Here is an 18,307-nt window from a genome sequence, read left to right on the forward strand (position 1 = left end):
CGTGTTGCCCAGTCACTTTGTCGCGGTCAGGTCATATTTATTTTGCGGAATATTGCACATTAAAATCAACATTATCTGTTGTCTCGTTTTGCGCCGTCCAACCCAAAAGCAAGTGCAAAAATAAGACAACACATTTAAAACAGCGCTGTTAGACTGCATCTAAACATCATCGCGAAGACCTGAGCGGGGACCTTTTTAGTAAGACGTTCATCCAGGCTGCTCTTCTCGGGCTCAATGACGAGTTAATGACCTCAGTCTAAAATTCCACAAGTTGTTCATTAAAACCAAATATAAATATAGATTCATATGAATGTGCTGAGATCATGTGCAGCAGTGTGGCCGCTGCTGCGCGCTCTCCCTCCTAATGAAGATATAAAATACGAGATGTGTTTTCTTCTTCAAACTCAGGGTGGGAGTTTGAAAAGAAAATCGCTGAAGAGTCGGATGCCTTTCAGCGCTGCTGCGCATGCGCCAGCGGCACTTTCACTACCTGCCACACAGCCCTGTATTTCACATGGGGCGAGCGGGAGTTATCATCCACTTGCGTAAAGGCTGCTGCTGCTGTGAGGTGGCTGACAGTCTCAGGCGACACGGCTGTGTGTGTGTATGTGTGTGTGTGTGTGCGCGCGTGTTTTCTCCCTCCCTCCTCCTGCTTGCTGAAGGCGTAGGCTTTTACTGATGGATGCCACCACGAAGCAGAAAACATAAGTTGTATAAAGGACGCTGACACTTGTACTTTTCAGAAAGATAAATCAACGGTGGAATGAAGAATTGAACTCCTTGGTAAGTAACCAACAACATAAGCTGTATTTGTTTTACGCACGTGGAGTGCATTTAGATGAAGGAGTTTTGGTGATTTTGCAAAGTTATTTGTTAGGTTTTTCCTTTAATTTAATGCTTTTTCTTCTGTGTTATCTACAGAGCGCACCAGTGCCAACATGTCTAAGCCATTAGATCACGTTAAACGTCCGATGAATGCGTTCATGGTTTGGTCCAGAGCCCAGCGCAGAAAAATGGCTCAGGAGAACCCAAAAATGCACAACTCCGAGATCAGCAAGCGACTGGGAGCGGAATGGAAACTTCTCACCGAGTCCGAGAAGAGGCCGTTCATCGACGAAGCCAAACGACTGCGAGCCATGCACATGAAGGAGCACCCAGACTACAAATACAGACCGCGACGGAAGCCCAAGACTCTGATGAAAAAAGACAAGTTTTCTTTCCCCGTGCCCTACAACCTCGGGGAGCACGACGCGCTCAAAGTTAGTGGGCTCTCCGCTGGAGTTCTTTCGGACTCCCTCGCCGGGAACCCGGAGAAGGCTGCAGCGGCTGCAGCGGCCGCAGCAGCCAGAGTTTTCTTCAACCCGTCCATGTCCGCGAACCCCTACTCCTTTTTCGACCTGGGATCCAAGATGAGCGAGCTTTCCCAACCATCCTTTTCGTACGCGTCTCATCTTGGTTACGCACCGGCAGGCGCCACGGCGTTCACCGGCACTGGCAGTATAGGTGGCGGGACGCACACCCACACCCACTCGCACCCTTCCCCTGGAAACCCGGGCTACATGATCCCTTGTAACTGTACGGGCTGGCCATCAGCTGGACTCCAGCCGCCCTTGGCATACATCCTCCTGCCCGGCATGGGAAAACCTCAACTTGAACCGTATCCTGCTTACGCTGCGGCGTTATGATAAGGCCCCAGTTTGGACTAATGAGACAGTGACGCGTGAAAAAGAGAAAGAAACAAAAACCTTTTTTTGTTTTTTTGTTTTTTTAAAAAAGCTAATCATGCAAGAGTTTTAATATGCATGCACAAACTTGTACATGTGATCAAGTGCTCGTCGTCTCAGATATCACATGTGTATGTACATTGATTAATGCCTTTATCTAAGGTCATTCTTATTTAGAGAACTCTTAATTATTATTATTATTATTATTGTTACTACTACTGCCCTGTCATCATCTCTTTGTGGAGGAAAAGGACGTCAACATAAAGGGATGACACATTTCCTGTGAGAGGAAAAAGCGGGTATCTGACAGAACAGTTTGTGAAAACTAATTTCCAAAAAGGCACCCTGCTCCTTTTCTTCTTTCTATCGTTTAAAAAGTTGCACCTGCTTGACTAACCTGTTGGAACCAAGGGCAGCCAACACACAATGACAATATTAATCACAGGATCACAGCATTTCCTCTCAGATAACATGTCGTAATTCACGGATCAAGGAGGATTGTGACAACATTTCCCCCTCCTCTCTTCTCCTGAGTGACTGTAAATGTGTACAGATAAAAAAAAAGACTCTAGTTTATTTGCCGTTATAGGCTTTTAGTGTTTTGGAGATAGGGCCAGGAAATCTGCGTATTTCACTTAGAAATCCGGTGTATATTTTGAGTTTTAAAACCGTTTTATAGATGTCTGTAATATTTATTGTTTAGTGGAATCTATGGTGACCCAGACATTTCTTTTCTTTCTTTTTTCTTTTCTTTTTTTTGTTTTTTCTCTTTTTAAAAAAAGGACAAGACTAGTTCTGTGATATTTGCACTTGAATTACGGATGTAATTTATTTTGAAGGTGGTATTAAATTCCAGTGCATTGCAACTTTCCTTTTCTTTCTTTTTATTTTTTGGCTAAAAGGTAAGAAAATTCAGATGCAAATGGATTTTTATTCAACTTGATCATTTTTCTTGACTCCTCCCCTCTCCTCTTATCATGTGCAGCAGAAAAAAAGCAACACGTTTTTAACTAACTCGTATGGACTTTGTATTGTTTTGTGTTTTCTTTAACCTCCGTTATGTACTGTTGAAGCAAAAGGACTACAATAAAGCGTATTCGGATTAAACGGAAAAGGGAATCGCAAAATGTTAATTCTTGGTGAGATGAACAAGATGCTTATCTCTTTTTTCACTGCTGCTGCTGCTGCTCTGTACCAGGTGAAGTGTAAGGTTTCCTCCAAAGGCCGCTTTTGTCCTCGCTTTGAATGGCACTACTGCGGGGAAATCTAAATCAGCCCATTGTAATCAGGAGCCAAACCTTATTTATCACAATTTTAATCGGGAATAGGAAGGAAGATAAAACGGAGCTTTTTTTTCCCAGGAAAAGGACACACAAACAGAGAGTGAAAGAGGTGCTTTTAGGCTGCAGAACAAGCTCTTCTTTTAGCCTTTGAGCCTTTATGAGTCTCCAAGAAGTGAATTTAATTAATAAAGCCTAAAGGAGGAGGAATCTTGCTCATCAACTGTCTTTACGCACTCATGTGCACAGGTTTGTGCCAGTGTGTGTGTGTTTGTACGCGCGCACTCCCAACTGTCTTTACGCACTCACGTGCACAGGCGCGTGCGTGTGTCAGTGTGTTTTTGTGTGTGTATGCGCGCACTCCCTGCCACGTTACGTGTGAACCGCCTGCACCAAATTTCAATCCTTATTAGATCCCTGAACGTGTGTAAAATGCACGTCATTCAAGCAAAACTGCCCCTCCTAGATTACACTGGGAGATTAATTCATAAGGATCAGAGCGATTATGCAAAACTAATTTGGACAGTCCAGGGATAATTATCTCCGTCACGGTTAATTTCACCCTTTCACCACTGTGATCTCCATTGTAACACCCCGATCGCTTCTCTCCACGGAACTTCCTTCTTGGCCCCGAAAGTAACGCGCAAAATGTGTGACCGTGTGTTTTACTGAAAACGATACAAATCACAAGTGTTTGTTTGTTTTTGCACATTAAAAACACGTGCATACTGGTCCATTTTTAATAAATAAATGCTCCTCTATTCTGCAAATCACATGTCAGGCTTTTAATTGGTTTAATTGCGTTTACTTATTTTGTCAGTACAAAAATGTTCACTATATATATATATTTTTATTCCTAATGCCAGAAAAAAAATATATATAAAAAGGGAAATAAGAAAAAATTTAAAACATTCCGCTGTATTAATACCTTGAAACATATTTTCAAGGTATCATAAAAGGGAACATCCTGATCAAAACACGGAGAAGGTCGTGAGGTCTGTAGAAGAACTTGCATTGTGAGCTCAGTGGCCATTTCTTTCTCTTTCTTTGGCTTTTAATTATATTTTTTTTTCTTGAGGAAAAAGGGGAAGAAAGCTGAAAGAACTTTTTTTCCAACTCTGGGAGCGTTTAGACGGTCGAGGAGGTTTTGTCTGGGAACAAAACATGGGTTGGGAGGTTTTGTGAGAGTGTTGTTTGTTGAAGTGGAGCTCTGCAAAAGCGGCTGCTTTCCCTCATTGTGATGAAAGCAATCAGTGGTATTTGGAAAACTGTTAGCATTGTGCACTTCTTCTGTGTCCATTGTGGAGGATTTCTTTTCACAAGGTTTTTTTCAGCCGATCCAGCTGGCCGGAGTGAATAGCACTGCAATGTGTACACGCTTTGTCCCTGCAAGCCCTTCAAGTAGCCCACGTTGAATAGAGTGAGTTGACACTGCATGACAGTGAAACAACATAATAAAAAATACATGAGCGCATGAATAGAAGCAGGCGCATAAATAAATAAAATGGGTGGCCAAAACTGGATAAACTGAATGACAAAACGGTGAAAGGGGAACAAAAAGATATTTAACACGCTAGATTAGCATTAGAATGCAATCTACAAGCCAGAACAATTGATGAATGGGTTTACCGGCCAAGAAAGAAATGGACTAAATGCCTTTTGAATAGATAGCCTGTGTTTTTTTCCCTCTAAGATGAGAACTGAGTGGGAAAGGTGATGCAACTCTGGAAAAAACTTTTTCTTATCTCTCTTTTTGCTCCAAAAAAAGAGTCATCGCAGCAAGTGGAATAAATAAAAACAAACGGGTTGAAATCATTTTTTTTTTCATTTTTTTTGCCATTCCTAAAAAAACATTTATACACACCAAATAAATCCTCACAACAGAAGTCAGGTCACTGGGTTTCACCCTTTTGACTCACAAGGTTCTGAATCACTATTTTCACAACTTCTTTGATGTTTGATATATTTATTCATCAAACTCACTCTCATCATCAGTTTATGGCGCACAGAAATATTAGTTGGGATCTGAAGTGAAAAAGAAAAGGTTGTGATGGTGCTTTGTGTGCTTTGTGAGCACACTGCAAAACCCCCTCCAAAAAACTGATAGTTTAGTCTGGGTTCAAATAATACTTCACTTTAATTTAAATCATGTTCACGCTAAAGTATTATTGCAGCAGTTATCACATCATATCTTTATCTCTGCATTTGGAGATCAGAAAGGATGGCAGAATTCATTTTTATGCATAAATGACAGTTATTTCACAAAACCAGGGCGATATAGTGTGAAGTCCTGCAAAGATAACGGCAGTTTTAATTAAAGTAGTACAATTTACACAATTTCAAATTCAAATAAATAATTTTATCTTATATCCAAAGCAGAATTCTGTCTTTGGAATGAAGATGAGGAAAATAAATATATGAATTTAGTTTTTATATCATTTTATAAAGAAATTAATCTATAAGAATAAATGCCTTGCTATACCGTAGCTTGACAGTTGCTACAAAAGGCTTCTACACCAGAAAGCATTTAAAGCCAAGGTTGCCTCATGTTTTCATAAGCTCCCCCTGCTTGATGCCCTGATATCATTATGTCTTAGTGTTAAACCCTTTATGTGCCTGTAAGACATTTGTAGAAGTGAGATTAGGTAAATTAACATACATATGTATCACCAGTTCAACCATGTTGACCTTAGAGGGACGTACAAAGGTTTCCTCATCCCTAATTTGCCCTCGGCTGCACCGGAAGCATATGGATTATCACCTGGCTTCAATGGCTTTAGATGGATCATTTTAGTTTTTTTTTTTTAGTTTTTTTTACATGAATTATACATCAGTGTCATCTCTTTGAGAATATATCCCTCAGTTTGTTTGCACAAGTCTGCTCCTTGCTCACCCGGTTGTCATATCGTGTGTGTGTGTGTGTGTGTGTGTGTGTGTGTGAGTGTGAGTGCTGTCCACCGCTGCGAGATACAGCCAGTGCTGGCCTCTCTGTGAGGAACCTCAAAGAGTCTGATCACTCACTTCTCCATCTCATTTTAGGCAAATCAAAGTGTGAAAAGTCTCTCCTGAAGCAATATCTGTATGATCAGGCTGGGTCAAGAATGTTTATGAAGGCTGTGTGCCATATTACCTGTAATCTCCCGAGTATGGGCTGCTGTATTTCTTACTTCTCTATGCTCCCGCAGGAGGGAGGGATAAAAAAAGCCAAAATTATCTTGCATTGCACCTTTTCCCGCAACACCTCAACGTGGCAAATCAAAGCCTCGACACCGTGCATGTCACTGTGCCCAAGGTCACCAAGAGGAATGAGAAATCTCTGTGTACTGTACAGTCCATCCTTATAAACACGCCACACTGCCTCTGATGTCTGACTCTCCTTTTAACTAGTCCAAGTTTCTTAAATAGTACATAAAGCAGTAAGTGCAGGGGGGAGTCAGGAAGGAGTTCGGAGAGGAGGGGGACGCGTGAATCAGTTTGGGGCAGGTGAGTGTAGGTGATGGGGTGTTTAAGATAATCACGAGTTCTGCAAGGCAAGGCAAGTTTATTTGTGGAGCACTATTCATACACGGGGCAACTCAAAGTACTTTACAAGGGCATAGAAATACATAAAGAAAATCATAGAATAAAAGCGGGCCATTAAAATTACACTAAAATCCACATTACAATTAAAATAGTCATTCAAATCAACACAACACAGAAAAAGCTACAATAGATGATCATATGTTTTCAGGCCTGATTTGAACGAGCTGATAGTGACAGTGTGAGCAGACCGACCTCAGGTGTTCAGGAAGTTTGTTCCACAGGTGAGCAGCAGAATAACTGAATGCCGCTTCAAGTTGTTTTGGTTCTGCATCTGCATGGAAACACACAGGAAACCTCTTTGTGATGATCTTAGGGCTCTGGATGCGTCATAGGGGACCAATAAGTCTAGGATGTATTTTGGTCCAAGACCATTCCGTGCTTTATAGTTCAAGAGTAAGATTTTGAAATCGATCCTGTGACGTAGTCCAGTTTCCTCGTATTAGTCCGGACTCTGGCAGCAGCATTTTGCACTAACATGAGCAAAATGTGCACTTAAAAATCTCACAACACAACACATCCACTGTCATAGCAACAACATCATTCTTTCAATATTTATATAAATATCAGAGCACTAAAAGAGGAAATATCACTGATGTGACATGTCATTTTTCTATGTACAGCAGACACTCTTAAAAATTTTTTTTTTAGAGACTTGCTTTTTGACAAATGTTACAAAAATCTGTTGCAATATTTATTTATCTTTTTGTTTATAGTGGGGTCTCAGACACATGGAGTTTTATAACAATTATACTGGCAATAAAAAAATCATTTAATCATTAATCAAAGATTTCTCTCCCCTTTTTCTGTGTGTAATAATGTTTGTATTTCCCTATAAACGTCCAGTTAAATTACTTTTCACCAGACCCAAGGTCAGAAAAACAAACATTTGAAGAAAAAGGATTTTTGTTATTTCTTGTATTTTTGCCCACAAATGGCATTGAGATTTACGAGCGAGGGGAGAACGAGGACATAAAGCCAATCTCTTCAAAAACACAAGACGGGCAATTTCTTATTAGACCGCTGAAGTGACATCACTATAGAAGCAGACACCCTGCCAAAATGTCAAGAATTCCTGAGGTATATTTTCATCTTCACGTTCAAACTCTTACCTGCACACTTACGAGGAAATTGTTGAGATGTATTAAAAACACCAGTCTGAGGGTGTGTGTTTGTATCCCAGTCAGTTTAAAACAGAGGGAAATGTGCAAAGTGAGACACGCACCCTGCTCCTGGCACACTGTCTAACTCTAAAGCTCCCACTGCTGTCAGAGGGAACTCATTACACTGATAACTTTATATTCTTATTCAGTATTTTTTAGAAGGATTATTGTGTTAAAAAAAAGACACATTAAGACATCACAAAAGCTGGTTGGAACATAAATAATATGAGAGCATCATAGAGGCTTACATATACGCAAAACTTGTTAGTGCCGATGTTGTGGATTGACCCAATCAAATATTTAGCAGTGTTTATTTTCTTCCAAAATATCATATAGCTGCTAGGTATAGTCTCTGAAATCATTAAGTCAATAACCTGGAACATGAGGCACATGATTATTCTATGAATCCATCAATAAATTAGAATAATGCCAGCAAGGAGCCTTAAAATATGTTCTTTAAACTGACATGACATTTTTTGTTCCATTTCCAAATGACCGCTGGCAGAGATTGCTGGCTCTCATATTAATTCTCAGGTTTTCAAGTAAAAAAAATATATCTGTCATAAGTAGAAATAATGAAGTTGAAGAGCTGATGCCCCGGGGAGAAGTCACAAAGAATTATATCTTTCTATAACACAGGACACAGGCTAAAGATAAGTACCTGTCAGTTGGCATACTCTCTGCTACATATGCCTATCAATAAAAGAGATTATTTTCCCCAGTTATTACAACAAAGATCTGGGGGGCTTGAAGATTGCACCTTTAATGAGAAGGAATGATTTCCTCGTGCACACTCACGACCACACTTGAAGTGAGTGAGCTGTAATGCCATCAATTTTTTTCCTCCCTCTCTTTCTCTCCCTCTCTCGATTTTACAAGAACTTATTAAAATGAAATATTGCCAACATTAATTCGCAAGGATTATTTATTACATTTTAACAGGATTACGGGGTGCAAAGCTTGATTTGGGATTCACACCCTGCATTGTGATATCGCAGTTTAGCAGTCAAATTTCGCAGACTTGTCGTAATTAACACTGGCAAAATAGATCATTGCCAAATGATATGTTGCTCCATCACTAATCTTTGTGCACTAAATGTTGCAATCCTGACAAAAGCGCTCACTGAATGGAAACTTGAATTCTGTCTCTGTCGGTAGAACACAGCTCGCCGTCCTGCGTGCAGCATGTTTCTGTGAAAGAGACTCCAGTGCAGTCTGTAAAGAGTGATTTCCTCATTTCTCTTGCTGTGTTATTAACACTTAGAGCACAGAGGGTTTTGGCTGTTCTATGTTTAAACCTACAGTATATACACTGGCTATAAGAATGTGCAACATAGAGATTCTTATATCCTTTATTTCAGCACAACCTGATGAAAAAAATATATTTAATTTTCACCAACTATATAAACACACCCAAAAAAGTACTCAAAATGTTAAAAAATTGGATTGACGTCACAGTTCAAAGTTCACATGGCTCATTTTTATGAACAAAAAGAAAAGAAAAACGGTCTATTTGGTGACTTCTGCACAATTATTGCTACTTTATATCACTACTAACAATGTGATCTAAAATGAATCATAACCTTGACTGACACATAAGAAAAAAAAGCTTTTCTTAAAGCCTGAATATGTGACCGATAAACCCCGTCCCAGGATGTCCATATAAGGAGTTGTGTATTATTCCCACGGCAATTTACCACGGGTGCACCTGCGGCACAGATCTGTGCCGCGTGAGCACTAAGGGTGAAGTTTGAAAAGTGTCAGGTGTGATAGAGCCAACGCTCCCATGACATTTTTTTTCCACACTTGTAGCCATGGTGTAATGCACTGGAACAACCATATACACCATAGATGCCTCTGCAACAACACTATTAAGAAGCCAAAATGCATGTACGTCAATGACAGCAGAGCAATAATTCGTATGACTGCCTTATCATATCGAGCAGAAAATCCAACATTTGCAAAACACGTCTTTAATCTCAAAACACGGCCGCTTCATGAAACGTGCCATTAGTTATACTGATGAAGGAGCATGACTTCATACCTTAAACGCGAAGGTCCTCAGAACAAATCTATTATGAATGGTCATACAGATATCACATGCAGACATCCCATTCTCTTTAGCCACGCCACCACAGTGTGCCCACCAATAGCCATAATGTGTTGTTGGAAATGTTCCACGGCCTTTGTTTCCACAAATGGGGTTACACCGAAGGGAATGGCTTTTGAACATCGTAATCATTCTGGCTTTGTTTGTTTGTGTGTTGGAAGAAAGGGGATCTATAAAAAGACATGAGACAGAGAAAGCAATCAAAAGTCTGGCCTTCACACTCAGTGTGCCGCAAACACAAATGTGACAAGGCTAGTAGCAGCTGAAGTACTTGCAAACACAGAGACATCTCCCTCTTTTGCTGTGCTCCCTCGCTCTCTCTCTCATTGAGAAGTTCTATCTAATTTTTTTTTCTTAATTATTCTTCACGTAAAAGACGTGTTTTTATTCAAGCGCTTCTGTTCTGCAAAGTAAAATACTGTCTCAATTGCGCTTCAAATAAGGAACGCGACACACCAACCTTCTACGAAGGGTCTATTGCTTTACGTATCACACGTCCATCATCCAAAATTCTGGAACTTTCTGTATGTAACTTCAAGCACACTAGACTTGTTTGTTTGAAAAAAATAAAGTGGGTCAAGTGGAACAGTGCCCTTTGACAGTCCTTTTTCACAATGGAATGAAACCCAGGAATAGCACTGTGCTTTTTTCCTCCTCAAAGAGATGGCACCCACACAAACTCATACAGGAGACACAAATTTACTTGAGTTTCAGAAAGCGAGCCTCTGCACTTTGATATTAGTGCAGACAGGTGTAAAAATATACATCGCTAACACAGAGCAGTAATATGAGATTTATGTATGTAGGGCGCAAAAGAAATGCCAAGCCGAAGCCTGATGCTGTCAGCTTCACTTTCCTGTTGCGTCATTCACCATGCCAGTGCACACTGAAGCCAAATATGGCAGGTTTCTCGCTTGTACATGTACCATGTGCCCCACAAGCGCTTGTCAGGCAAACAGATGTCTGAGCACCATGAATTGTTGGGTACATGTATGTAAGGAATGAGTAAACAAGTTGAAATATACCCCCCCTTAATTTGATGCACAATGCGTCTTGACAGCTAATTCAATTCATGCAGATTCAACAGCCAGTGTCACATGTCAGGTCCTTTTCTGCTCAGCTAAATATGTCAGTTTAGTCGCAGGTAGCTAAGATCACATTATTGCCAGCACGGCAAAGCAGGCATTTCTATTTGTCCTTGTAATATTATCGCCCTGTCTGACCCTATCTAACCTTTTACCTGAACAGTCAATACACTGAGGTGATAAAAGACCACGAGTGAATGAAGTGTGTGTGTGTAATGTTGCAGCCAGCAGCGATAACAGAGGTAACATGAACACTTGGAAGCAACACTGAGACGGGGCTTTTTGTTCCTCCTAAATTGCTGGACAGCTCCAGGGCTGACATTTAAAACATAACATTACCAAACAAAAACACATTAAAAGAGAAAAGCCGAGCAGGGGGCTTTAAGCAAAACCTGAAATTCAACTTTTGGCGAAGGCAACTGACCCAAATTTCCTGCCCCTTCTTCTCCTTAACATGCTTCTGCAAGCCTCGGCCCCGGGGTGACGTATCCCTTACACTGGGATTGCCAGTGCATTTACATAGCATGGGTAATGAGAGATCAACACCAGGGAAGCGCCTTGAATATAAAGCTTCCTTGTAAAAATAATGAGCGAGCGATTGATCCATACTCACACAAGCCGGTTTGCTGAGTTAATACCAAAGGCAGATTATAGCTGGTGCCAAAAGTGCCCTGGCGTGCAATGCCTACTGCTTAGAGGGTCCCCAAACTTGTCATCACATTAGCACATGGTCAAGGAGTACATCCTACCACTCTCATAATCTGCTTTCCTGCACAATTAGCCTTCTATAATAAGGCAGCTGACTGAGAGCCGCCAGGGAGAAAAGAAGAAAAATCACTGAGTTTCACATATGGATGGATGGATCATTTACTGCCACTGAAATATACACAACGGGGTGATTCCCTCTCCAATTCATTACCTACTACTGGTCCATATATTGGGTCTGAATGTTATGACAGCATGGAGACTTGCTCTTCTTCTTTATTGTGCCAAACATCTATTGCACTTTGATGAAGCCACACAAAGGATGGCAGGGGAGGAGGGTGAAGAGGGAGAGAAACACAGAGAGTAGAAGAGAGAGTGCGAGAGAGCGAGAGAGGGTGAGAGCACCATGGCCGGGGTGGATTTGTTTTAGCTTCAAAAAATCTGACAGAATCAGATGTTGGAGAGGGTAGAATGGCAGGCACTAGCAATTTTTTCCAGAATAAAATAATAGATAATTTCATTTCGACAAAGGCAGGGAAACTATGGGCAAGAGAACAAAATAGCAAGAAGGGATGGAGAAGGGAAAGGGTTTGAAAAGAATAAGAAGAATTCACTGCTGCTTCTTGCAAGGGAAAAGAAAAAAAAAAACATTGATGACACCCAGTTCCATTCTTCCGCTCTCCCCTTTCTCTGCTCCTCGCCTCGCAGCACGGCGGGCTAAGCTGGGAGCTGTAATGTCATTAAATTGCAAATGCTTTTTTTTCATTTCCGACACACACTGTTTACTTATCTGGCAAAAACATATGTTGGAAGGAATCCGTTAAATTCTGCCCATTGCCTTGGGTGAAAGTGCAATAGAAACGGGCCCACTGAGCTCCTTCTGTCGTCTCCTTTTAGCACTTTGCCTTATCTACAAGGCTGCTTAGCAGCAAACTGGCGAGTTCAATGAAAAATGAAGATACAGTGCAAGATTAGGGAAGAACAGTGAGGGGAGAAATGCTTGGAGAGAGGGTCATCCCATTGCAAATGATTTCACTCCTCTCCATCTGCATAAATGACTATTTTTAAGGCATCTCCAGCGTCTGTATATTTTTCTCACTCTGCCACACATTTAATTTCACGCCCCGTGTTCTGAATATGCTTAAATGCATATCTCTGATGCACCTTTAAGCCAGAGGAAAGAGGATGGGGGGGAGTTGGGAGGGTACGAAAGCAAAATTAAAGATAAAATGGTGTGATTTGCACTACAAGTCTATTACTTTATGGCATTTACATATAGTTTACCTCTGCAATTCCAAGATTTTTTTTCCCTACCACCTTCCTATCAGTATTTGGGCTTGTATAAATATGTATAAATCTTTGTTGAGAAGAAATAGAATTCCTAGCACTGCACTGGAAAGTTTGAAGGGTGCACTTTTTTTTTTTTTTTTTTTTTTTTGCTTCAACTTCTTCCCTTGCTCCTATGAGACTGTTAGCACATCTGCTGGGGGGTGTTGGCCCCCTCTTTGCCTGCACAAAGGCACAGGTCTCAAGCGCTTTGTGGCCCATGATCCCCAGATACTCCTTCTCACATTGCAGTGACTGGAGAGAAGGATCTCAGGTCAAAGCTTGACCATGACTTTGGACTCAAGTTGCATCCTTGTCAAACAAGTGGGTGAATAGATGTGTGAAAGAACTACGTAAAGATTGTCATGTGAACAATATTTACAGAGGAGCCCTATTTACAGAGGAGCCCTGTGTGGGAGGAGCCTCCCACACAGGTCTCTCACGGTAACATGATGGATAGCTACATGTGTGCTGCACCGGTGCTATCAGGTGGATGTGTTGTTATACAGCGGTGAGGAAGTTTGAGCTGCAAGTTGAAAGCCCGCCCCTAACAGCAGAGAAGAGGAAGGATGTGGATTGGCCTGGGAATGAAAAAGGAGAGCGAGAGAGGGAGAGTGAGAGCGCGCGAGAGACTATTCAGAGCACGATTCCTTTCCCTCATTGTCTGCCCGCTTAGATTTGAATATGCTCACTCAAAGCAGACAAGAAAAATGCTTTAGCCCCTTGCATTGTTGGCTTTCTCTCTCTTCTTTTCTATTTGCAATTAAATGCATTTCAAATGGAACAACTGTACAGAAAGCATTTCCAATAAGAAGGAATTCCATTGCCTTTAACCTCCTCTGTAATGGCTTTGCAATTTTTGAGCACTCTTATTATGGGAACCGCACAATCCAAACATATCTCTGAATGGGAAATGCCATACAACTTAAGTATTGCTTCATTGAAAATTAAATTGCATTCAAAAATCATTTCTACTCGTTTGTGTTCCTCATTTCTTAAGCCATTCTCAGTGCCTCTGTGTTGTTGCTTTGTGGTTGTGAAACATTGTGTTCTGACAGGACCAGTGTGTCCTGAGCAGTATCATACACACTGGTCTTGGATGTATGGGATGAGATCAGTCAATTAGAATTAATGTCATCTGGTCATTTACAGCTAAACACCCTCCATATGTATTGTGTTTGCTTTGTGTGCAAAGCATAAACTGCAAAACCAATCTCATCCCCCAGACATGAATTTTTGAAGGATTTGAACGCTGTAAATAACTCCAAACCCTCTCTTACGAGGTTTACCCCTGGAGCACTTTGTAACTTATCAGGGCTGCCTTGTGCCTCCTCTAATGCTTGCATTATGCTCAAATGTAAATCAGTAAGCTGCCAGAGAGGTGGGCGGGAATCACTGAAGAAAGAATCACTGAAGGGTCTAGCCAATATTCTGATTGGGGCATAGCAAAATAAAGAGTATAGTTTTTTTGTTTGTTTGTTTGTTTCTTTAGGAAGCCAGTTGAACAAAAATGTATCACTGTACTTTGTTAGAATGACAAACAATTGTTAAACACTTGCAGCAGTTTTAGCAGAGTTTTTAACCAATAAAAGAAGAGAATCCTGCTCTCAAAATATGACAATATTTGACAAGAGTCAAGAGTTCTTTTTATTTCAAATTCCAACACTGGTATAAAACGAAAATTCTCTAATATATTCTAAGTGAATGATGCCCAAGGGTCTGTTTTGTACTTCTAATTTCCATCTCTAATGGTACAAGAGACTGATTAGTAATTAGGACCGACCCATTAAAATGCATGTAATGAGCATTATAGGTTTCATATATACTGTGCACTTCATACTGATGAAACTGGAACCAGATAGCATCTTCAATTTCACTGCATGTTGACCTTTAATGGTGATTAATCTACAACACAGCTCTTCATGCTGCTTGTCCTTGAAATGGCTTTATAGTGTAATGAGTTTATCAATGGAATCTTCCAAATAATTGACCTGAAGCGTGTTTTACAGCATAACCAGGCCCATTAATCTTATTTTCCAGTGACTAATTCGATCAGTTTGCTAGAGAAGTGGGTTATACAAGTACCAACTAGTGCAGACGGATATGTGTGGCCCCTAGATATTAATTTGGAGATGGATAGGAGTCTTAAAGAGGATTAAAACTCCATACAGGCTACTCATTTCACAAGACTGCATACCACCCAGTCCACTGTATATACTGTCAGTCAGTGCTTGGCATGGTTGAGATTTGAATTGGGGACAGTTAAAGTACAAAGATGCCCAATCCGACACTATTTCATGGCATATTTGGTGGAGCATCCTGAAGGAAATGCAAACTGTTAAGACCAGTCATTTCACTCAGCCAAGGCCACCAGGAACAGCAACACTGCCCCCTGCTACTACCTACAGATACTGCAGATTCCTCACACAGTGACATTCACTCACACTGTCTCATGGAAGACAAAGGAGAAGTACTTCTACAATGAGTGCTAATGCTTAAATAGCATCCTTTGAGGTCTGATTTTTGGGCATTTATTATTTAAGGAAAATAAATAAAAACATCATGGCATTATACCATGAGAGCAGCTGAAAATATAAACAAGATATGAGAAAGATTTGTTGCCACTTTTGTGGGTGATTTAGACAATATTGATTTGGGAATATGACACACTGAAGTTAACTTCTATGTCAGTTTAGGAGGATTTTTTTTCAATATGAAGAAAGACATGTACTGTAAATTTGGACAAGTTAAAAAGTAGGAAAGCTAGGATCGCTTAAAATATATTCAAACATGAGCTCAAAGCTGAAATGAATTCATTTAGCTAGTTGTAATTCAAAATGACGACATATATACAGGTAATGTCATGGGCTACATATGATACCCACCCTATGGGAGCTATTCATTTAATAATTAGTAAGTATAATTTTTATTTTATGGGTTGATTTATAGTTATTTTCAGTATTTTTTGTATTTTCTGGGGACCCATGAAAGAAATGAACAAACCTTTCTGAGATTGTGGGTTGAAGTAGCTCCCATTCATATATGCATAGAAAAACTAACACTTATTTACTTACATATTTCTTATGCGTTGACTTAGAACATCTTAAATAAATATGGAGAAAAAAGCCTTGAGGCCCTTGGAGGAGTTTTGAAGTGGCTCCTTGCATTATGTCTCATTCATAAAACACAAAATACAAAACATCTCAAATGGTTCCTTTTCACCAGTTTCCAGGACACGGAGCACTGTTCTGAGTGAAGTGGTCCAAATGAAGATTTTAAAAGGCCTCCTATTATTTATCCAACACAGTCGCCAACAACATGTATGCAAAGTAGATCAGGTATTAAGAGCAACGCTCAGAAATCTGTCAAGAAATGATGTTATATTCTCCGTCTACATGGAAACAAGTAGATTTCACCTCCAATTGTGTTGGAGGACGATTTACATTTGTCCCACTTGAAAGGTGCATTAGGGAATATTATGCACACGCTGAACCTGAAGAAGGAGAAACTGTGAATAGACGCAATAAGATTTATCGCTGCTAAGTGATATGCTAATCCACATTCACTCTCTGAACTTCTCTCTTGTTTTGTGACATAATTCAATTCACCCTCGATGAGAATGGGAAAATGTTGGCACTAATATAATTCTCAGTAGGATTTTCTGAAAGCTGATCACAAGAAAGCGTCAGATTCCTTAATGCACCATTTGTTGACATAATATAATAATAATAATAACATATATAGATTTTTTTTTTTAATTATTTCAAGGACCACGTCCTCTTGCATCTGTTGTACAGTCATACTTATTTGTCCATGGCTCTCTGGCACCATCCTGTGTTTCAGAAGGAAGAAAATGGTTCTGCTTTTTTTTCTCACATGGGGGAAGAAGGCAGCAGTGGTAAATCTGACTTATCATGATCATTTTATGTAGAGAAACTCACTAGTGTGCTGATGTTGATTTTTGTTACCACGGTGCTGTTTAAATTTAGGCCAATGCTTGTTTACCTTTGGAACTTTTCTCCTGTTTTTTTATTTTTTTTCAATAGTTTATTATTATTATAGTGAAACCCAAAACTTGAAAATAACATTAAACTGTCAAAACTATTGAATAGCAATAGAATGCTATAAAAAGACCCTTAAGACCCAGATATTTTAATGTTTAAAAACAATCAGGTGTGAAAACGTTTTTTTTTAATCCATTTCTTTTACCAATTAAACAGTTTAAATGTGCATTTTCAAAGACATGAGGTTTTATATGTCTTTAACCCTTAGAACACAGAGCATTTTGTTCAAAGTTCACTTGACTCGTTTTTATGAACAGAAAGAAAAGCATAAAACGGTCAATTTTGGGACTTCTGCACAATTATTGCTACAGTATATCACTACTAAAAATGCGATATAAAATGAATCATAACTTTGACTCAACAACATGTGTTAATGTCTTTGAATTTTTTTTCAAAAAATGAATATTTGACCTATAAACACCCCCCCAGGATGTCCATATAAGGAGTTGCGTATCATTCCCACAGCAATTTACCATGGCTTCACTTGCGGGTTTAACAGTATTTGATTTTATCTTTTTTGGTTTTAATTTAAGTTTAGGTTCTGCTTTTAAATCGATTTGGCTCTGTAAATGCAGAAAAACATTATTTCCTTTTGAGATGACAAGGCATGACCATGATGAACAACAGTGAAATTAGAGGTTTTGTCATTAATCTTTGTCAGACTTACATGCGTGCAAAAGAAAAGAGAAAATAAATGTGAAATTGTTTTTACGGAGACATTCCATTTGACTTCCAGGAATTCTGCTCACTAATCCCACTGAGTGCAGTGAACCTCACAGAGCCTGTTGTGCAAAGGACTCAGTGGCCACACGTGATTTCTCTCCTGGAACAATGTTTAGGAGAAGCACAGACTCATGTTTTAAACAATGACCACACTACACCCGAAATCTGATGTCATGAGAATAAAGAAGATTTCAATTATTTAAAAAGGTTTTGAACAATAAAACAAAAACATCAACTACTACAATGTAATGTTCTTCAACTGCAACAAGACAAACTCATATTGAATTGACGGGGCCACATAGAGGAGTAGTTTCGCCCTGTGTCAGCCTCCAGTGACCCGCGGCCCGAGGATGAAGCGGTTAACAGTGAATGTTTAAAGGCGACATAGAATGCTTGTATCACACATATATGTTAGTTATGGAGGTCTACTTACATATATTAACTTGTTTTCATGATTAAAAACCTCCTAATCGCTGCAAACGAGCCGATCAAAATATCTCCTCGCTGACGCTCTTGTCAGCCGCGCTGTTTCAGACCAAACAGTTGCT

General features: G+C 39.9%; 1 protein-coding gene across 1 annotated transcript; it reads left to right on the top strand.

The window, feature by feature from the left end:
• Nucleotides 1–505: 505 nt before the first annotated feature.
• On the top strand, nucleotides 506–2,838 carry sox21b (SRY-box transcription factor 21b). The gene is made up of 2 exons (XM_058623231.1): nucleotides 506–783; nucleotides 922–2,838. The coding sequence occupies exon 2, from the start codon at nucleotides 939–941 to the stop codon at nucleotides 1,683–1,685; it is 747 nt and encodes a 248-aa protein (XP_058479214.1). The 5' UTR covers nucleotides 506–783; nucleotides 922–938; the 3' UTR covers nucleotides 1,686–2,838.
• Nucleotides 2,839–18,307: the final 15,469 nt, after the last annotated feature.

Source organism: Solea solea, chromosome 2 (genome assembly GCF_958295425.1).
Source record: "Solea solea chromosome 2, fSolSol10.1, whole genome shotgun sequence".
NCBI lineage: Eukaryota > Metazoa > Chordata > Actinopteri > Pleuronectiformes > Soleidae > Solea > Solea solea.